General features: G+C 39.4%; 1 protein-coding gene and 1 long non-coding RNA gene across 3 annotated transcripts; both read left to right on the plus strand.

The window, feature by feature from the left end:
- Window positions 1-421: 421 nt before the first annotated feature.
- On the plus strand, window positions 422-21,917 carry LOC131236622 (F-box/WD-40 repeat-containing protein At3g52030). 2 transcript variants are annotated; one of them, XM_058233931.1, is made up of 9 exons: window positions 422-723; window positions 7,412-7,612; window positions 7,890-7,944; window positions 8,549-8,647; window positions 15,467-15,570; window positions 15,935-16,024; window positions 17,560-17,726; window positions 20,542-20,626; window positions 21,321-21,917. In XM_058233931.1, exons 1-9 carry the CDS (start codon window positions 572-574, stop codon window positions 21,685-21,687), a joined length of 1,320 nt encoding a protein of 439 aa, XP_058089914.1. In that variant the 5' UTR covers window positions 422-571; the 3' UTR covers window positions 21,688-21,917. The 2 variants fall into 2 exon arrangements, with proteins under 2 accessions (XP_058089914.1, XP_058089913.1); XM_058233930.1 differs by having other exon boundaries at window positions 478-723; window positions 17,560-17,699.
- Window positions 8,654-12,967, plus strand: LOC131236628 (uncharacterized). Its single transcript, XR_009166812.1, has 2 exons — window positions 8,654-11,175; window positions 11,223-12,967. It is a non-coding gene; the product is annotated as an uncharacterized LOC131236628 (long non-coding RNA).
- Window positions 21,918-22,563: the final 646 nt, after the last annotated feature.

The raw sequence follows: 22,563 nt of genomic DNA on the forward strand, positions 1-22,563 counted from the left end.
AGCATTTCGGTTGCCCTCATAAAGTTTTTAACGGTGGGGATTTAATCGTGGATTCACAGTGCACTACCTTGATACACTTGGCTATATCTACTCCACTGGTTTCTCTCACCATCTACTACGAGATCCTCTCTGAAACCCCTATCACGCTATTAAATAGAAGCTTAAACCTAAGATTTGGTGATTGACGATTAAAAGTTTTCGAACACGCTGATATTTGGTTTTTTTTTTTTGGCCTGGATAGGTTGGATGGTGATAAAACATCACGGTGGGCGCTAGGAAAGTTTCAACGGTGAGCGTCATTATCACGGCTGCTTCATGTGGTGTGGTCCACTTTATCATTGGATCTTCATAAATTTTTATTACATTCCATAAAATTCCACGGAGAATGGATGGACGGTGTGGATAAAACCCATAGATCACGGTGGCCACTCTGAGCTCCTGCCCGTTCTCACATGAAGACATAATCCGCATTCGAACGGAACAAGCCTCGCCTGCAACGCCTTCTCCCCTCTCCCATCTTTTCCTCCTAGTCCCGGAAAGCCACCGTCGCTCGAGGCTCGAGGGCTCGAGCATGGAAGCGAGCTCGGTCCGCGCGAGCCCTCGGAAAGCGAATTCGAGACTCGCGGCGTCGATTCAGTCGCTCGACGCTGATCTTCTCTGCAAGATCTTCGCATCCCTCGATCATTTCGATCTAGTCCGTTGCTCTGCCGTCTGCAAATCATGGTCCGTCTATCTGCTCCTCCATTCTTCCTCCTTCATTTCATCACGCGCCTGTTGCACTGTATGCGAGCTTTTCGGCCTTTCATTTGATGTAGGTTCGGTTTGGTAGGACTACACAGTCTACTGGACATCGGATCCACACCGTTCATCGAATGGGATCTAAGCATATCTCACTCGGACCATAGTCAGATTCTTTTTGCACTGCTAAGCTATAAATGACGAAGTTGAAAGCGAGGTACTTAATTGGTTTCATATCCAATAAGTACCTCTTTTAGAACGGGACGTATTTGATACTCTGGCAGCCTGTGATGCTTGATACACAGTCATTCAGAAGTTGTAGATATGGCTTACATTAAATCAAATTAAACCGACTAAATTGTGGAACCCATTATCGCCAGGTTGAACAATACTAACCTCTGGTTCGTGACTTGTTTGTTGAAATAGGGCCATTGGATATTTTTCATTGTAACAGTCTAATAAATATCCACCAATTTGATAAGATAATCAGATAATCTTAATTTTGGTTCATGTTGCATCTAAACTCATACCCATTGTTTTGACAGTTCAATGTTAATTACTTGTGTGACAAATATGCAATTTTAAGAAGTTTTTAAGTGCCTGCAATCATCCATGACACTCTGCCTGATTATCAAAGTTTTTCTCTTTTTAAAATGAGTTTTGTCTTGCATCCTGTGTCCACTAGTCTCTTGATGCCGTACAAGTGGCAGGTGGGGGTGTTGGAAATGTCCATCTAGTGAGTCCATCCATGGATGGGCCACTGTTGAAATCACACCAATTGTATAATCCCGGTTGTGAAATTGTCCCCATTGAATATTGACGGTTACGTTGTTTTGAAAACCCATTAGCCATTTTCATATTTTCCGCACTTTAAGGCCACTGATTGGATCACTCTGTTTTTCTTATCTGTTTTGATTCTTGAACTGTGAGCCATCCTTGGACATTGTCCACCAAATGGACAATCTAGATCTGCTGCCCCACCTGCATGTGCAATTAATGGCCCTTGTTGACTTGATGCAAGATGAGCTTCTTTAGCATAGCGATCTTGGCCATTATTGACTGGATGGAAGATGAGCTTATTGGTTTGAATGGTGCATTAATGAAGATTCTTAGTTAAAACGTGCGGGCATTGGGATGCTGAGAGAAAAGGCTTCAAATAAGGGATGTGTGCTAATGCACCAAAGCTCAGATTGTCATGCTGCAGTAAGCGAAGTCGCAGTCTTTTGATAAGAAGAAGATGGTTGACTCGATTTTGGGAGTAAAGGACAAGGAATGGGTGGCGCTTGGTGCCTGGGGTGCATTTTGGAAATTGGAACTCAAATCTATGGAAGAGGGAGGTGGCAGAGCGGGTCTTTCTCCATCTCAGTGCTGTTTGGTGAGGTGACGACAGGTTTCAGTTGGGTTTTCATGTCTGTCCATTGATAACTTGTGCAAGTGGCATATGGTTATTTTGAATGTGTTTGATTTGTTATCAGAATGAGGAATCAATAGATCATCTCTTCCTTCATTGCCAGCTTGCCTCAAAGGTGTGGGAGAACTTTCTATTATTGTTTGGAGTTTCATGGGTTATTCCAAATTCTATCAACCAAAGGCAAAGTGGGGAAGCAAATCTGACACCTTTGCTTATTAGCAGGGCCATGGAATATTTGGATGGAAAGAAATAGTTGTTCTTCCAAGAATTGAAAGGAGCGAGTTTCGGAAATGCTCAATAGGATGTTATGGCCTGGGTGAGTGTAGCAAATTATATTGCTATCAATCAATTTCCTGTTTCGTGGCAAGATTTGTAATTAGTTTCCATTGTTTAATTTTTCCTTTGTAACTTCTACCCTTATTGATAAAGAGTTCATTATTTCAAAAAAAAAAAGGAGTTCTCACATCGTGTATATGGAAAACCTCCATGGATGACTCTTCGCATCGTGGATTGGAACTTGGATGTGATTGATTTCATTGACTTCTTCACTAAGGGTAGGCTTCTGTTTCAGATGGGTGCCCATTCATCACTATGGTTCCGAAGAAAGGGGGCGTTGAAAGCTTGAAAGATTTCAGGCCAATTAGCTTGATTGGTGTGCCCTACAAAATTCTAGCAAAAAGTATGGTCTTCAGGTTCCAATTAGTACTTGGGCATGTCCATGTCATATACAAGGTTTAAGGTGCATTTGTGGAACCATGCCAAATTATGGATAGTGCATTGATAGCCCATGAGTGCAACAACTCTCTACCTCAAAAGGAAGGAAAGAAAGCCATTGTATGTAGGCTCAATATTGAAAAAGCATATGATCATTTCAAGTGGGATTTTGTGGATTACATGCTAGGTTGGTTTGGCTATGGAGCGAAATGGAGGGAATGGATTCAAGTGTGCATAAGGTTTGTTGGGTTCTTGGTCCTAGTCAATGGATCGACTAAAGGGTTCTTCAAATCCTTAAGGGGTCTTAGGCAAGGGGACCCGTTGTTACCTTCTTGATTGTGGTCATTGCGGAAGCTTTAAGCAAGATGCTAGATAAAGGTTTAGAAGTGGGCTTAGTGAGTGGTTTCAGAGTGGACGAGGGAGATCTTCAAATTACCCATCTTTAGTTTGTTGATGACACTCTTTTGCATTGCCGAGGCTGTTGAGGTGGACAATCTTCAGAAGATTGTTCGATGATTTGAGGTGGATTTGGGCCTTGGGTTGAATTTACTCAAAAGCGAAATGTTGGGTGTAGGAACTACTAAGGAGGAGGTTCAAGGGCTCGCAGAGGTGTTTGGTTGCAAGGCGGGTCGTTCTCATCGTCTTACTCGGGGCTTCCCCTTTGCATCAGTAAGCTTGTGAAGTATTTCTGGGATAGGGTGATAGAGAAAATGGAAAGAAGTTATCCGCATGGAAGTGGCAACATTTGTTTGGAGGAAGTCTGACGCTCATTAAGGCGGTGCTTGTGAATCTCCCAGTATACTTCTTATCCCTTTTTAGGTGTACAAAGGAAGTCTAAACAAGCTGGAGAGGCTGAGACGTGACTTCTTTTGGCAAGGGGCTGAGGAAAAGAACAAGTCTCACTTGATGAAGTGGGAGGAGGTCTGCAAACCAGTGTTTTGAATAGTGCCCGTAGTGTAGTGTAGTTACAATGCTACAGTGTATGCAAATAGCGTAAATCCCTTGTAGCGTTCGCTACAACTATGTAACATGTATCGTAGACTACAATGTACTTTAAAAAAAAAAAGTTTTCTTTAAACCGTAAGTTTATTTTCATGTAAAATGGTGGTGGCCCATTGTTATTAAATGGTTTAGAACTCAATTTTAAATAAACTTAAAAGTCAACTTAAAAACAAAAGCTTTCAAAAGAGAGGGTTTTCGAAAACCTCTCTTTCGAAACCCTTAGTTACGATGCCATCACCACTCCACCCCAAATCCTTCTCTTCAATTCTCTCAATCTACAAAGCCGTTGAAGGGGAGGTTTTGGCCAATGAATTGACCCTAAAAGAAGGTCCATTTGCTGTGTTTTCAAGATCTTTAGAGCTCAAACGGATGAGAAAATCAAATTTCCCCCTTTTCACATCCGCGCGGCTACTAAGTTGATTTTTTTTTTTGTTGATTGAATCTCTTCTCAAGTTTGATAGCGTTCTTGCTCCTTAATATTTGTTAACGAGTTCTTTTTCATTTTGAATGAAGATTTATTGTTTCTGTTGGTTTTTTTTTTTGTTTTTTTGTTTGTCATTTTAGGATACCAATTACTATGCAAAGTTGTCGGATGAGGGTTACCATCCAATTTTTATTTTTTTTCACTTTTGTTTTACAAGTTTGTTGTCGTGTGTGCATGGCATGTTACTTTGCATGCTATAGGATAGGGGTTGCCATGTCATTTTTTAGGTGTTGCTTTATCCTATATTCCTATTTGATATTTATAATATTTATCCTAATTTTAAAATAAAAAGTAGAAGTGTCATGTAGCTTATGCTACACGCTATGTAACTTATGCTCCACGATATAGAGGGTTGAACGCTATGCGACACACTACTGCTATTTAAAACACTACTGCAAACCTTATGAAGAAGGGGGTGCAATAGGAAGGAAGATGGAGGTGATGTATAAAGCGCTCTTGGGTAGGTGTCACTGGAGGTTTGGCATGGAAGAGGGCAGGTTATGGAAGGAAGTGGTTGTAACGAAGTACGGAGCTTCGAAAAAGGGCTTGGTGGACTAAGGAGTCTTCCTTATATTTGGCATTGATGGTTTGGAAGGGGATCTCCACGCTTAGGAACATTTTTGTGGAAGGAATAGGGTTCTCTCTGGGACCCTGGGTAAGGAAGAAGAGTTAGATTCTAGGATGATGTGTGGCTGGGTGATAGAGCACTTCGTGAAGACCATCTGAGGCTAGCCAAGCTTTCCCCTATTGCAAACATTCCTATTGCCATGTGTTGCTTGATCGCGGGTAATGGAGTGGCTTGGACCCCTCCGCGTCGAAGGAATCTTCTAGTAGAGGAAGAAGAGGAAATCATTGACCCGTCGATGAGGCTATTGGCATCTTCCCTTCTCCTTCATCTACGGATGCCATGGTTTGGATCAACAAGAAGTTTGGGCAGTTCTCAGTTTTTTCCTGTTACGATTTGCTCTGTCGGCCTATGCATGCAGTGGTATCGCGCACACTTCTCTCCTTTGGTCCCATGGGGCCCCTCCAAAGGTCACAACTTTGGCTTGGCTGGTGGGAAGAAGGAAGGCCTTATAGTCGATACTTTGCGGAAAAAAGGGAGATGATAATTACTAATGTGTGCATCCTTTGCATGTAGAATGGGGGATCAAACGACCACATTCATTGCCCCTTTGTGTGTGAGTTTTGGGACAAGATGGTGGACTGCTTTGGTGTCTTGTGGGTGATGCCAAAGTTGATAGAAGGCCCTTTGCTTGCTTGGCACAGGGGTGGGGTGGGGAAAAGAGGGACGAAAGTCTGGAGATGGGCATTATTGGCTTGTCTATGGGCCTTATGGGGGGAAAGGAATAGTCAATGTTTTGTAACCGCAACAGGGTGGTTGCAGATGTTGTTAGGCAGGCTAAGCTAGATGTTGTGGATTGGGCCTCGGGGTCCCAAGTTGTGGGAGATTGTTCTTCTTATTCAGCTTCTCGGGCTGTTTGTAATTCTTTAGGCCTCCTCAGCCTTTAATCAATAAAATTGTAACCCTTTAAAAAAAGAAAAAAAAAAGCCCCCCCATGGAAAACTGTGGAAAAAACTCCACGGTCCACTGTTTTGCAACTAGGTTTCCATAAAAGTTGTTTTGCTTTTCATTTGCGTTTGTTTGGGTAGAAGTTTGTTTTAGAGTGGAAACCAAAAGGAAAACTCAGCGGTCCGTTGGTGCCCTTGAGAAAGAGAAGAAATGCACGTGGATTAGTGTGCATTACTAGAAACTTCTTCAATGACCAGTTCATAGTTCTGAATAATTTGTGTAAATCAGGAAAACCATTTCATTCTCATTTAACATTCTCCACACATTTTCTTGGTAACCATTTTTAACATGCTTGAAGTTTTAGATATACATAGTGAATCTTGCTCGGGAATCAGCAGTAAATTCTTATGACATCCAGATACATGTATATGCTCAAGGTATCATGTTGGATGCAACAAGGCACCAAATACCAATACAGGCACCAGACACCCTAGGATACTTGTGGGAAATGCTTTATCTAAATGCTATTGTATTAGGTTCCTTGTTTTTGAAACTGAGGCATTTTTCTTTCTTTCTTGCAATAACATGTGTGTGTTTGGCTGTTAAGTTATAAACTTTAACAATTTCATTAAATCTAGATGGCAGAATGATTAAATAACTTCTTCTTTTTTTTAATTATTATTGTTATAAATAAAACTAAATAAAGTGAATGAATTTCAAGTAAAAATCATAACAATAAGTACGAATAGCATGTTACAAATGGGATAGCCACATCCATATCATATCTGCACCCTGAACTTTCAAGAAATGGAGGATTGTAACCCCATTGTCATATCCATAGCTGTACCAGTATGCATATCTAGGTCGCGTAGGTAAATTTGTCGATCTGCTGACTCACTGCTTCATTGAGCCGATTCACATTAACTCGAATGATAGTTCTGAGTTGCCGTAACGTGGATGAAGTATGCTGTCCCTCAAAAGGACGAACACGAAGCATTTGCCCTGATTGATGCGAATGAAAAGCCAGCCTGATTTGCGTTAACACAAATGACCATGCCATGCCGATCTGCATTCAGGCGAATGGTCCTTGTCCAGCCACCAGTGTCTTTTTAGATATTTTTACAGATAGATTATGACCTCTTTGACTTCTATTTCCTGGATCAAAATCATATCTACTTTATTGGAATTGGATGTAATGCTAGCGGTAGAAGCTAGTCGCCAGAAGCGAAGCAATCTTCTGGGCTGGGAAGGAGGCCTTTTTTTCTAGCACGGAAGCTACCACTTATAAAATGTATGAATGAATAAGGCATTAGCATTAGAAAGACTACAGAAGCATTGCGGGCCAACTACAAGACTATGACTATACAATCCAAGTCATGAGTGATTTTTGTTGTTTCAGTTCTGTATGGTGGCCCTCATAGGGTGTCTTGTGTGTAATCTGTTTATGCTCCTGTACAGAACTGTTATGATGGATCCATATCCTTTTATGGAGCTTATATACTTCGTAACCCAAAGTATTTAACACGTGTTTCGCCTTTTCTTTTTTTAGGAATTATGCAGTCTGGACCTCTAGTTTATTGAAAGATCTATTCTGCAAGAAACACAGGGGTTCTACAGGTCTTTGTAGTGTTTCTGTTCCTTGGGAAACATCATTGAAGACGTGTTTAGAGGAGTTTGCGATGAATCAGCATAGATCGTCCTTACTGAATGGATCTGTTGAAGCACATCGATGGAACAGTCACACTGTTGGGTACTTTCTGTCACTTAAATCCATTTTCTTCTAGTATACATGCGTTTTTAATTAATTAAATTTTTTTATGGTAACGTCTTTGTACTGATACCGTTAAAAAAATGTCTTTGTACTAATTATAGTGAGGAGAATGGATGTACAGAGAGATGTGTGCACAGATATGCATCAACACAATCAAGTTGGACGTATAAATGCTTATGTCATGAATTGAAACTATATGTGCCTCATAAAGAGCTAAAGATCATTTTTTGTCTTCTCTAATTTGGTTTCTGTTTAGGGTCAACCAGTGTCGTATGAAGATGGGCTCGATTGTTACCGGTGTAGGAGATAAGGTAGGGGTTTTCTAAAACGAATATCATCTTCTTTGCTCTACTAGACTTGCATTTGATGTGATTCCTTTTACCGTCCAACGGGGCAAAGGTTTGTCGCTGGTCGTCTTTTGCATAGATGATGTTCTGTTGTTCAAATTTCATCCAAACTTCCAAAAAGAAGTGTAAGAGTTACTTTTATTGTTCTGTTTTCTTATACTTGCAATCTAAACCTAAGATAGCTCTATTCACCCTTAAAAAATATGATTTTTTTTTTTCTCACAACTAGAATTTGACAGGAAAGCAAAAGGAAACAAGTGATAAATAGAAACACAGACATCCCCATTACAACAGAAGGAGAGAGAATCCCCACTCACCAATTACAACAATGTGTTAGCCATTCTTTGGGATGTGCATGTTAAATTTGGATGTGTCCTATCCATTCCTCTTGATTCATGATTTTCAAACATTCCATATATTCAAAAAATAAAAAATCTGAATTATATATAATTATTGTGTTCAACTTTAGAAATGTTTTTCATTACCTGATGAGTGTTGTTGATTCTTGCTCTCTTTCTTTCTGTTGCATTGGATTTCATGTAGTTTCTTTGGATTGAAATGATGCTAGGTACTACGTATGTGGTCTTCAGAAAGCTACAAATGTCTGGGAGAGTATTCTATTCCAAACATGGCTTCTTTAGTTGATTTTGACTTCGAAGAGAGCAAGGTAAAGTTGTCATTAGAAATGAATGGGTTCATGTTTGATTACATGCTTGTGTATGCTCATAAATTTATGACTTCCTTTTTTTTTTTTTTTTGGATAAACGAGTGAAAATTTATACTCATTCTGACTTGCGTGTACAAATATTTCACAAGTATAATCCATTACATATACAGATTTACCTCCATTTTCAGAAGTACACGAACATTCGGATGCTGATATCCTTGCATGTTGTTAGTTCCTAGAAGAGTTGATTAGGTGAATGATTTTGATGACCCATTACAAAAATGATTGCCCATTCAGGCTTCTCTATATTTTAGGAGAATAATCTCATAATTCCTAAAATAGCCTCATCTAGATGGGTATATTACAAATAGCATAACATAAGAACGACATTCTATGGCACATAGTTAAAAGAGGGAGATAAAAACATGAAAATCTTCCACGACATCACAAACACTAGGGCAAGGAGCAATCGGATTTGTAGTGTTATGGAGAATGGCAAAAGGGTGGATGACAAAAGTCAGGTTTGTGATACCATCCTACAGTTCTACAAATAGCTTTTAGAAGATGAAGATGGAAGAGGCTTAGATCAGACGACTTGTCATTCAATCAGATCTCTTTGGCGGAAGCGGAAGATCTTGAAAAGCCTTTTTCCATGAAGGAAATTAAAGAGGATGTGGACTTCTTGGTGGCGGACAACGCATTGTGGTGGACTATTTTTTGATCGCTCTGTACCAAATCTTTTGGGAGGTTGTGAAAGTAGATGTGTTCAATTTTATTTTTGAGGTCAGTGACAGAGGCCGACTATCCTTGGAGTTGGGAGCTTCCTTTATCGCCATCTTCCTGGAGATTGAGGGTGCTGAGAGTCTTTGGGACCTTAGGCCTATCAGTTTGATCTAGCAATTTGATTGGCAACCCCTAGAAGATTTTAGCTAAAATTTTGGCTTCAAGGTTTATGGGTGGCGCTTGACCAGGTTGTCTTAGAGACGTAGGGTGCCTTTGTAGTTGGAAAGGCAAATCTTGGATAGCGACATAGCATGCTCATTGTCCATGAGACGTAGGGTGGTGCTTGACTAGGCTGTCTCAGAGACATAGGGTGCCTTTGTAGCTAGAAAGGCAAATCTTAGATAGCATGCTCATTGTCCATGAGTGTCTCGATGCTCGCAATAGAGAAAAAGAAGGGCATTGTGTGTAAGTTAGACATAGAGAAGGCTTATGACCACATTTGTTGGGAATTTCTTGACTACATGTTGGAAAGACTAGGTTGCGGGTCCAAGTGGCGGAGGTGGATGCAAGAGTGTGTTAGGTCAGTGAAATTCTTTGTGCTAGTCAATGGCTCTCCAAATGGTTGTTTTAAGGCATCTGGAGGTCTAAGGTAGAGGGATCCGCTTTCTCTTTTCCTATTTGTGGAGGCGGCAGAGGCATTGAGTAGGAAACTGAGTCGGGGTCAAGCAATTGGTTAAGTGGCTTTAGGGTGGGCAGAGGAGATCTTCAAATTTTGCATCTTCAATTTACCGATGATACCATTCTTTTGCGGCATAGAGGAAGAATATGTGGATAACTTAAGAAAATTAGTAAGATGTTTTGAAGTGGTCTCCGTTCTTAAAGTGAACATGGCCAAGAGTGAAATGTTAGGAGCGGGCACATCCAAGGAGGAGGTGGATCACTGGGCTACGGTTTTTGGGTGTCGGGCTGGTTCCTTCCCGACAACATATTTGGGGCTTTTGCTTTGCATTTGAAAGCCTGCGAAACACATGTGAGAGAGAGAGAGAGAGAGCCAACATCTTTCTTTGCGTGGGAGGCTCACATTGATTAAGCCTCTTTATCTAATAGTTCCCTCTATTATCTCTCTCTTCAAATGAATGGTGTCTATGTTGAGTAGGTTTGATAAGTGGAGGAGAGATTTTTTTTTTTTTGGTGGCAATGAGGGGAAGAGAAGTAGAAGTTTCATCTCTTAAATTGGGAGGAGGTGTGCAAGGCATACTGGGAAGGAGTAAAAAATCTAGCATTGGTGAATTGAACACTTCTTGGAAAATGGGTTTGGAGATTTGTCATGGAGGAAGGAAGATTGTGGAGGGAGGTTATAGCTAGTAAATATGGAGTTTAGGATGGGGTTTGGTGGGTAAAGGAGTTGTCGATATACATGGCATTGGGCTTTTGGAGAGGGGTTGCTAGAATGACCGACACTATCAAGTAAGGTGTGCGCTTTGCTTGTGGGGATGGCAGAAGGATATATTTTTGGGAGGAATATGTGTTTGGGGAAAGACCTCCTAGGGAAGTATTCTTGAGGCTTTCCATTTTGGCCTTGGATGTGGGAGTAACTGTCAATAGTTGTTTCACCTGTTTGGGCAATGGCATGGTTTGTGCTCTTCCATGCTGAAGGAATTTGATAGATGACAAAACATATGAGTATGCACAGTTGTTGGCATGCCTTCATGGCTTTGAGCCTTCTTCGGGCGAGAGAGGGTCGACGGCATGGTCATTGGACAAGTGAGGCAGATTCTTTGTTTGATCCTTCTATTGCACACTTGGTAGCCCTGCGATGGAAGCAAGTGGGGGCTACTCACTGTTCATGTAGTTCTATTGGGCCCCTCCCAAGGTCACGGCATTTGCGGGGTTGGTGGGGAGGAATACGATCTTAACAATAAATAATTTACAAAAAAGATTGATGGTGTTGCCCAATTGTTGTCTGATGTGCTTGAGGGATGCGGAGATGGTGGACCATTTGCTTATTGCTTGCTTTTTTTCCTTGAAAGTGTGGGAAAAAGCCTTAGCTTCCTTTGGAATGATGTGGGTGATGCTAAGGACAGTTGCAAACCTTCTTCTTGCTTGGCATGGGGGAGGCTTCGGGAAGAAGAAGAGAGTGGTGTGGAGAATGGTCTTGCTAGCAATATTTTAGGCCATTTGGGGGGACAGGAACAACTGGAGTTTCAGGAACAAAATATGGTCGAAAGCAGAATGTATATAATAGAGCAAGGATGGATGTAATCAGTTGGGTTTCCTGTCTTAATTTTAGTCAAAATGATTGGCCTCTACTCCTTGGGCTTTAGACTTTAGTTCATTGTAATTCTTTGAGCTTTGGCTTCTTTTCTGATAAATTCCAGTCTCTCTCTCTCTCTCTCTCTCTCTCTCTCTCTCTCTTTAAAAGAAAAAAAAAAAGAACAAAAGAATGACATTCTGTAAATGGTGTATAACATTGTTGCAGAGATATGTAGGTCTCCCTTCAAGCTGAACCATAAATATCAAGGGTTCAGAGCTTACCCAATATCAATTGCTGCCAATCGCTTCCAAGAGCATTAGCTAGCTGCCTGCCAATTGATGAATTGACTTTACTAAGGGCCTGTTTGATAGCATATCTCCAAAGAAATTCGGATCGTTTTAAATGACTACAAGCTTTGACAACATGGGGCCCAAGATGCCATGACATTTTTCTGTCCTTTGATGCCAAAGCTCGCTCATACATGATACATTACTGTTCGACCTGACAGCTATAGGAAACAGATTCCCATGTTAAGGCCTCTCTCCACTATAGACGTAAGGAAATGAAATCGAGCCTTGGGCATTTGTCAAAGTGTGTTGGAACCTAAAAGGATCCAAATCTCTTTAGATCTTTGCAACTTGCAAACATAAATAGGCCCTAAAGTACGACTTACAATCACCTTTCTTCCCCTCCAAGTTATTTGGATGTTTGGATGAAGGATCTTGAATATAGAGGCTTAAAAATTAACCGAACCAAGATGGAGTATTTTAATGTTACTCTAGTAGCAATGGCCATGGAGGCAAAACTACTGTTAAAATCTATATCTTGGTTCTATTAGGGCTGTCAACAATCCAGGCCAGGGTTTTCTTAGGCCTGTTTTGTGAACTGTTTGGGCTGGGCCGGGGTGGCTGGGCCTATTCAAAATTTTGTGTTTGCTTGGCCTAAGCCTGGGCCATTGACAACCCTAGCTTTGTTATTCAAAAGGATGGAGAAATCGGTGAGGATGCTTCTTATAAAATAAGAACTAGGTGGAAGAAGTGGAGATGTTCCTTTGCTGTGTTGTGTGATTGCTTGTGCTAGTGAAATTTAAAGGATGTTTTTATAAGAGTACTATTGGACCGGCTATGCCATAAGGGGTAGTGTTGGGCAATTAGAAGGCAGCATGAGCAATGATTGAATGCTTGAAGAGATGGGGATGTTGAGATGAATGTGTGGGAATCAAGGTTTTCAATAATGGTAATGGTGGCCGTAATGGCTAGACTTTATGGCCGTTACAATATGGTCTGTAACGGCCCTATAACGGTAAATAAAAAAAATAGAAAAATACAAAATAAAAAAGTAAAGGAAGAAAATTTATTGGCCCCATATCGGAATGTTACAGGCCGTTATGGCTCCATATCGGCCTGTTACAGGCCCATAACAGCTGTTTCAGGCCCTTTACGGGCCATTTTTCCAAAATGGCACTATGGCCTTGTATCATGTAATGGCTCTCTCCGCTACCATTACATAATGGCTGTTGTGTAACCTTTTGGAATAACATGGTAGGATGACTAGGAAGAATAGACTTAACAATGTGATGTGCAAGATGATAGTCAACAAAAATCTAAATTATACATGCCACTTGGAAGCTAAAAGACTTACAACAGATCCTAAATGTGGAGAAACATCAAGATAGGGGACATGGAACCCAAGGGCCTTTTTGGTTGTACGTGTGATATTGCTAGATATACGGCCTTGTATACATTCATGCAAATAGCTTTGTACATGTGATATTGCATCTCTTGTAGACAGTCATGTATGGGTGGTTGGGGCTGTCATGTACACGAATGTACTGTTCCAGAAGTGATTGCTATATCTATGAATTTCTTGACAAGATAATACCTGCCTAATAATAATTTTTGAGGTCTTCTATTGACATTGGAACTTATCAGGCTCAATCTTCATCATATGTTTGTAAGAACCCAAAGGAAAATTAAAATCTGTTGTCCTCATGCAGCAATTGAGATTGTTCTCCTTCTCACATTCATATGGGTTCTAATGCGTCCATTTTTCAACATATGATCCATATGTCAACTCTTTTTCGTCTTTTGTATCATGAACGTGGATGGTTAGTCAAGAAACAATTATATGTAAATAACTAATTGTTTTGTATGCTTATTTTATATGGTACTTTGTAGGGTTGGTAATGGGCTGGTCCTAATTGGGCTGACAAGGCCCTGGCCAGTATATGGATGGGCTGGGCGAGGGCTGGTCTTATAAAGAAAAGATTTAATGGTTAAAGGTTTGAAATAATTCGATCTAAGAATTTTCTTTGGGGAATCCTCCATATCATGGTTTTGAATATTGGTATCGGTTGGCGTATTGTCCTAGCGTAAAAATGATACGATACAGTGTCGTGTATCGATGTCAGGCCCGTATCGATCAGATTTTTTTAAAAAGCAAAAATAATATGAAAAAATATTAGAAAAATAAGAAAAAATGAGATATTCAAGAATTTATCATTTTTGTATTTTGACCATGTATTCAATGGTGTATCGGACCATTCTTTGATGACAATGTTGTCTGTCGATTTAACTTGTTGAAGGTCAACTAAATGGGCCCTAATCAAATACAAATCAAGCATGATTTGGTGAACAATGACCCATTAAATTGAAATACAACAAAAAGAAGATGAAAATATAAAAAAAGAAAGTGAAGGTTTACTCTTCTTTCCGATTTTTTTCATAATGGTCCACTTCGCTTTGATTTGTCAAATCCCATTCAAATTATATGTTTTGATCTCAAAATAGGTCTAGATCTAGCCTAAAATAAGTTTTTAAGCTTCTTCCATGGTTTAAACGAAAAAAAGAAGAAGAAGAAGATAAGACGTGCAAAATTTTGATTTTGATTTTTTTCAAAATTGGGCTTTTATAGGCGTAACTTCCTATATTGGCTGATATGGGTCGGTTTTTTCATATCGGACCGATATGACCCCATATCGTGTATCGGCTCGTGCTGATATGGATACGATACGGCTATATCGGCCGATGCGATACCGATATTCATATCCGTGCTCCAGCCTCCATCTACAATGAGTCTATCATATAACCGGTTTGGATAATTGAAACATGACCCCATACCAGATGAGTGTCTTTAAACTACACATGGACATTGAATTGGAAACACATACAATTTTCTTTAAACTGTTGATTCTTTTTGTATAATGGTGGTTCACTTGATTGGATTGGGGCAATAGGCAGGGCCTGACCATTCATCATTGGCCAGGTCCTGGCCCAAACACCAGGTCCTAGATTGCAAGCCTGGGCCCGGCCTAGGCACCCGGTCTAGATTGCAAGACTGGGCCTGGCTGTCAGGCCAAGTTTAGGGACACAGGCCCTGACCCTACAGCGTCTGGCAGTCTGGATCATTGCCACCCTTAGTCCTTTGCTTCGCTTCATTAACAAAAGTGAGTTTTCATTGGTGCTGAGAAAAGAAGAACCGATAATGTTGTATGTTGCTCTAGTGCTAGGGTATTCTTAAAAATTGGTGAAAAAATGCATGTTCTGTATGAGGTCTGAATTGCCGTTCAGTCTTAAGCTTTGGCAATCCTATATTTTCAAAAGATTGGCATGAAGGTAGCTGTAAAGAAATTAGAACTTCATATTTTCACTTGTTCTAAATACATTATATCATCATCAACAAATTTCTTCCTCGGGTTTTAAATTTACATGGTTTTAATATGAATTGATTTGTTAAACATTCTAAAAAAAAGAAGGAAAAGAAAAGAAAAAAAAAAAAAAGTTGATTTGTATGTTTTAAGCTAGATAATTTTCTATTTTCTCAAACCTTCTTCTGCTATACAGATTGTTGGTCTGGTAGGAACCCGTATATGCATCTGGAGGTGTCACGGCAAAAGAAGTATGTTTCCTTCGAAAGAAGGTACATTTTCACGAGGCTTATGCATGCGGTGGGTGATTGGACGCTCAAACTGTTCTTGATGAAACTGCAATGTTTTAATAGCATATCATACTATAATGTTTTAGCTGCTGATAAAGGAAAACACTTGGTGAGATATATGTGCTATACATAAACTCTTCTATTTTATTAGTGTTCATAGCACAAACACATAAGTGATATGATAAACTCGCAGGTATGAATGGATGAACTGGATGATAGTATATATTTAAAATATGATTGACAGTCATAATCAACCAACTTCACCCTTAAACCATTGGACATGATTCTTTTTTTTTTACTTTTTTTTTCCCTGCAAAATTGATACCATAGGATCCCCTTCCCTGTCCTTCTTATGGGCTTGTTTCATGCTGCAGCTATATAGATCCTGAGGCTGTTATTGGATGCGAAGATGGGACAGCTCGTGTATTTGATATGTATAGTCAGCGTTGTTCTCGTATTATCAGGTATATGCAATAAAAAGTATATGCTGCTGTTTATATTTTGTAACTCTTGCTCCCTTGAAACCAGAGGTTGGCATTTGTTATCAAGATTGGTAGTGAAGATGCCAACTGGGGGAAGATACACAATCTTCATTCTTAAGTTGAGTCATAATTCGTCTGGTAAGCTTTTGAGTTCCTTGACTGACTTCTGTTAGTGTATACAGCGGCAAGCCAGTTCTTCAAGAAACTGCTAGTGACCTACTTTCATTAACTACAAACTTTTTTGAGATTGGTACAATTTGAAAATCAATTCCTAGTGTAAAAAAGTACTTGAGCTTGACTTTGATGAGTATTTAGTATATCCAACGTAATTTTTTAATATATTAATGATCATCTGATAGTATGACTGGTTACAATGTCAAAAGTGTTGGTCAAATGCTTATGGTGAAAATGGTATAATTTAAGATGGCAGTATTGAGTGTGTGATACTAGATCATTGCCTCTCATCCATGCTTGCCCATTTGAGGCAAGTGCAATCAGTGAAGAAACTAAAATTTGGCTATTTCCTACTTGGTTATTAAAGTATGCTTCTTGTGACTTGCATAAACTACCATTTGCCCCTATTTGTCATGGCTTGCTTTAATAAGCAGGTAAGGGTGAAGTTTCCCAACTGTTTTTGATTGACAGTCACTTTGTATGAATAGCCTCATCTTAGAGCAGGAGTACAGTTCATTCCCTATAAATCTTGAGCAATTATCATTGTGAAAGTACTAGAATCTTATGCAGATTTGACCAAATTGTGCCACATCCGTTAAGACTTGCCAAGATCTAGTGGAATTGCATCAATTTGGCAAGGCTAACGTAGAGCCATTCCTAACAATACCCAAATATCGTGCTGGTGTACGATTAATTAGATTTTCCTGTTTTCATGGAGTCAGTTTTAAAAGGAAAATTTATGATATTCACAGATTTCGGCACCCTGTTTATGAGCAACTGAACAAATTATGGTGAGTTCAACTGAACTAATTTTACAAATTCACTGACTGAACAACACTAATTATTTATTGTGGCGAGTTCAAGTGAGAAACGAAACAAATTATGCTTACCTGTAATGCTTGTTCAACTTGATGAGTAGCTGGTCTTAACATACAAAAAATTATACACATGTACACATGAATCCATGTATCAGTTTTCATATGAAGGTTGTATCTTTCTATTTTGGTGCATCATATTTTACATCGCCTGCATTATTTAACAAGAAAATCTTTGGTTGGGTCTATCATTATCATCATCTAAGCCTTATCCCAATTCCCAACTAATTGGGGACACGAATCATGTTCCGCCATTTCGCTCTATTAAGGGTCACATAACTTATGTTATACCACTGGTTATCATGTCTTTTTTTTTTTTACTACCTCCACTCACGTCTATGGCTTCTTCTTTTTTTCTTCCCACTTTGATATGTGATGCAGATGAAGCTTATTTATATGCTGCTTAATGTTATTTGCACTTTCTATCAAATCTCTCATGTAATAATTCTTGCATTTGCTACTTTACAGGATGCATTCTGGGCCAATAACATGCTTGGCTTTGACTGATGAGCTGATTCTCAGTGGCTCTTCCCTTGGCAGTATAACTGTCGCAGGTCTTTCATCCGATCAAAGGGTAGCTTGCCTGAAGTCGTCCACTGCTCCAACAGGTGTTCTTTATGTGCTTGTACTAAAGGGTTAATAAGTGATGAAACTCATTGAACTTGCATCCTGCTGACAGCCTTTAACTGCAGTGGAACCCTCAAAATTTTATTTACGATTTTTTGTAAAAGAAAAGAAAATCTCTATCTATATGGACAGCTATAGAGAGTGCAGATGTAAACTATGATTCATCGGTCATCACAACTTGAAGCCTTTGTGTGTCCATAATTTGGAGATGAAGATTAAAAATAAATAAAAAAAATTAACAATGTCTTAATACTTGATAACCAAAACTTATTTTTCTGCTTAAGCAAAAGTCCCACACCCATATTTGCAGGTGTCCAAGTTACCTTGTTGGTGATTCTTCTTTGATAATTGCACTTGGAGCTTGACATATTGTAAGTAGTGTGGCTTTGAGGTGTGGAGACTCTCTCCTAGCTGTGCTTTGGGGGCTATGGAAAGAGCGAAATAACAGATGCTTTCGTAATTTGTACGGCAGTCAAAGAGGTGTCTTTTTCGGAGAAAATCTTGTGTTGGAATGGGCAAGGGCTTCTCATTCAATTGAAGCCTCTTGTTTGAGTGCATTATCGTGTGGGTTGTTTGCTTTGGGTTTTCTTTTCCTTTCGTTTCGTTTCTGTTTTCTTTGTATTCTTTTGGCTTTGCTGCCCAATTGATAAATTGTGATCTTTCAAAAAAAGACATATAGTAGATAGTTGCATTTTATTGTAGAGAAATAATCCAGTGCTCTTAGAACACAAACTGATGGTGCTCCTAGTTGCATTGGGACATTTGGACAGTCCAGTTGATTGATCTGAGCTATGCATTATGTCTATCACGATTTCATGGGCTACCATGCAAAGCTCACATTGATTGAACCATTCTAAACATCCCGATCAATTGACAATAAAATGAATGGTCGAGATCATTTATATAAAAGCTGGTCCATTCAACAAATTGAGCCATCTGTTTATCAGGGCACACCATGGATTGCTTATGATTCTAATAATTTTATTGGGAACCCTAACTATCCCATCTGTGGCTTGGAAAATGGATTGCTATAAAAGCAAGACCATCTTATGGAGATCATCTGATTGGCTAGACTTTTGCATAGTAGCCCAGGAAATGTATTTTCAACCTAATGGACTGCCCAGATAGGTTTGATTAGACTATCCAAGTGCCCTGAAGGAACTAGGAACAGTAAAACTTATAGTGCCATGAGAGCACTGGTTCATTTCTCGTATTGTAATGTTAATTGAAAAACTAATACATTGAAGGGTTTGATTAACCAATTTTTATATGCTTAAAATTTGTAGTTATTTTGTACAAATATATTTGCATATTTCAGTATTTAAATAATATTCTTGCCTTTATAAAAATAAAATAAAATAAAATAAAAAACACAGAAGAAGAAGAAGAAGAAGAAGAAAGAAAGAAAGAAGATTTCTAAATCAAGAGATTCTTTGAGTGGCTTCTTCTCCCTTCTATCAATTGCTTCCTAGTTGGATTTCACTCCTTGATGTCAACCTTGATGGGTTTGAGCCGATCTTACACTCGTGACCACTATCTTTTAATTTTTGTTTTGTTTTTTTGTTTTTTTATCAGAACCTAAACAGGATTTGGTGCATATAAGAACTGTGTCTACTTTGTGGTGTGCTTTCAATGCACATAAGTTGGATATTGTCCCAAAACTTGGACATGAGTCAATCTGTATTAGAGATGATATTCTAAAAGTCTACCAACAGCCATCTTCAAGAATAAAAGTGGAACATTGTGTGCAGCATATAGCTGGAACTTCATCATGTCTTTTTCCATAGTTAAAAGATTTATTTGCCTTATCTGTCACCTACAACCTGCTGTAGATTAACTTGGCCAACAAACCATTCTTGAATTTTGTCCTTAAAAAATATATGACATTTCAAGAGCAAGCTTGGAAACCAAAATTCTGCATGCCAATGAAAAATATTGTATCATACAACTGGTTGTAGGTGATTCATCCTCATTTGCTTTTATTTAAAATTTTAGTTTATGATTTTGACTTTGGCGAGTGTTACATAGGTTTTTAGCTTGATATCATTATCATTGTTCTATATTTTATTAGATGAGGTTTTCTAAGCCCAGATGTGTGCATAAGGTTGTTCATGTAAACACCAACATGTGTGCCCACACGGTGCACATGCATGAGATCTAGCTGTCCATCACGTGGGTCCCATCATATACGTCCCCCGGAGCCTGGACCCAAAATCAGTCTGGTCTAGTCACATCTGGCATGCACAATGATAATAGTCGTATGGTTTAGAAAAACTTGCACAAAGTTCTGTCAGCCGTCCGTTTCTCTTGTAAATTGTGGGCCACCTGTTGGTCTAACTAGCCTGATTTTTGTTCCAGAGAATTAAAAAAAGATGTGAATCACCTGATGGACAGCTTGGATCTCATGCCGATGTGCCACGCTGGCACATGGTTGCATGTACATGAGATGCCTAGGACATGCATGTGGGCTTAAGAGATCTCTTGTTAGGAAATTTTGTGATTGACTTAGTTTGATGGATTCATTTTTCTTTTTTCATTCTTGATGGTTTAATATTTAACATAATGGAAAGAATGAACGACCCATAAATGATTTCCTGTTTGCCATTCATCACTTTTAATTGTCATTAAATTTCCTTTTGTAGACTTATCCCATGAGGCTCTTGTTTTCTTGGCTCAAATATTCTATGAAGTATGAAGACATTGTGTAGTCTTTGTATGTTGAAAAGCCTTCTTTATGAGGAGTTTATGCTATAACTTGATTTCCTGTTTGCTATATGTGTGTTGAAAAACTGCTAAAACTTGATTTGAACTTGACTTAATCAGGCATAAGGAGTTTATGCTTTAACCCACGTTCTCATTTAGTTTTTGCTGGATCAACTGCCGGATATTCTCATTGTTGGGACCTTCGGTAATCTTTTATATCACTCATGCTTGTTGTGAAAGTTCTATTCGGTCTATTTCTTTGAGAGCACTAAAAGTTATGATGCTCCTAGTTGCAAAAGACATGTAAATTCCAATCAATCAATCTGGTCTGTGTTCAGTCTATCCCACCCTTCATGGCCGCCATGACAAATCACGTATAATCGGTCCAATCAACAATTTGAGTCACCCATTTTGTGGGACTTGTCATGAATCGCCCTTCTGCATAGTTGGCAGGTTGATTCCGGTGGCTCCTTTGGAAAGAAAAAGTGGAGAATTGCCTTGATGGCGACTTTCTGGGCAATTTGGATGTAAAGGAATAACTGCCGTTTTTGTAACACGAGGGGTTCTAGTGAATAGCGATGTTGTTTCAGGCAGGGTTGCCATTCATATCAGGAGTGGGCTACCTGAGCTTCCTTTCTTTCTTGGTTTCTTTTGTTTGCTGTTTTGCCCTTCGTTTCTGTTTCTCTTTTTGGCCCCTGGCATTGATAATATTTCATCTTTCTAAAAAAATGAAAAAAGAAGCCTAGAGACGTTCACGAGGGCACCCTTTAGCAGTGAAATCTGTAAATCATGAGCAAAAGATATGGGGCAATGCAATTTTTTCATGTTTGGCATTGCTTGTCGACTGTGGATCTATGAAAGGAAATGAATTGGTTTTTTTTCCCCCATCTTTCTGGCAGGACAATGAGACCTCTATGGGAGAGGCGAATAAGTCCAAATGTCATTTACTCCATGCAATATATGCAGAACGACACTTCGACACTAGTTGTCGGGGGTATTGATGGTGTGCTGCGTATTTTGGATCAGAACACAGGCAAATTTCTTGCAGGTTATGTGATGGATAAAAGTACCACAGCAGTGACCCCCTCTTGTAGTAGACTGGGCACTGTTGAGAAGAAAAAGGTGAAGGCTCTGCCAGAAGACGCCTGCATTGATGGTACACCAAGACACCTACGGCCACCCATCACGTGTGTGGGTGTTGGAATGAAGAAGGTTGTCACCACACACAATGGCAAATACATCATGATGTGGAAATTCAAAAATTAGCTGGTAATATGCAGTTTTGCCCCATTTATTTCTCCTTTAAATTATAATCTTCAACGCATCCTCAATTAAATTGTCGTCCACTTGATTATTAGTTTTGGGTTGTTTCAAGTGATACCAGAGGCAAACTAGTGCATTTGAATCCATGTTGTGAACAAGATGGTATTATTTAAGTTTTAACATCACCTCTTTCTGATATTAAGACATTGGTGTGGCCCACCTGGTAATGTAAACCATTGATCTGATTCGAATTGTAGGCTCAGGATCGATTTGGATGGGCCAACATATATTGTTTATTGGATTGAGTAAAAGTTCAATTGAGCATTACCTATTTTTGTATGAAGAAGCTATGAATGGATGTGCTTGTCTCTTGGGCATCAAGAATGGTGTGAAATGACCGTTCCAAGATTATCCCAATTGAACTAATCTCTGCTATGTATAATATCTGCTATATATACCAAGAGTAGCCAGGGGAAAAATTAGTAGTTAAAGAGTGGTGTGAACCTTGCATTATCGATAGGCACGGCAACTGGTGGGCCTTGGTTTGGTTCAGGCACAGATTTTTAACTGGTCAGACCAGGCCTACTCAATATTATATTATTGATTTTGGCAGGCCCAGGCCTGGCATTACAATCCCCAGTCTTAAACCAGAAGAGAGTCTAAGTAATTTACAAGAAAAAAACCAGTCTCCGACCATCCACTAGACGCTCCAGCCTGAAAAATCTGATACTGTGGTAGAGTATGGCAGTTGATATGCAGACGCTAAGAAATTGTAATGTAATAGCATGGAATGAACTCGAACCAAAACCATAAGAAATTGTAATGTAATGGCATGGAATGAACTCAAACCAAAACCATACAAGTAAAGGATAGACGAGT

Source organism: Magnolia sinica, chromosome 2, assembly GCF_029962835.1.
Source record: "Magnolia sinica isolate HGM2019 chromosome 2, MsV1, whole genome shotgun sequence".
Taxonomy (NCBI): Eukaryota; Viridiplantae; Streptophyta; class Magnoliopsida; order Magnoliales; family Magnoliaceae; genus Magnolia; species Magnolia sinica.

Excerpts from the sequence above, each read along its gene's own strand:
- LOC131236622 (XM_058233931.1), top strand. The coding sequence starts at position 572 with ATGGAAGCGAGCTCGGTCCGCGCGAGCCCTCGGAAAGCGAATTCGAGA. Across the intron at positions 7,613-7,889 it reads TGGAACAGTCACACTGTTGG|GGTCAACCAGTGTCGTATGA; the intron begins GTACTTTCTGTC and ends GTTTCTGTTTAG. Across the intron at positions 16,025-17,559 it reads CGTTGTTCTCGTATTATCAG|GATGCATTCTGGGCCAATAA; the intron begins GTATATGCAATA and ends GCTACTTTACAG.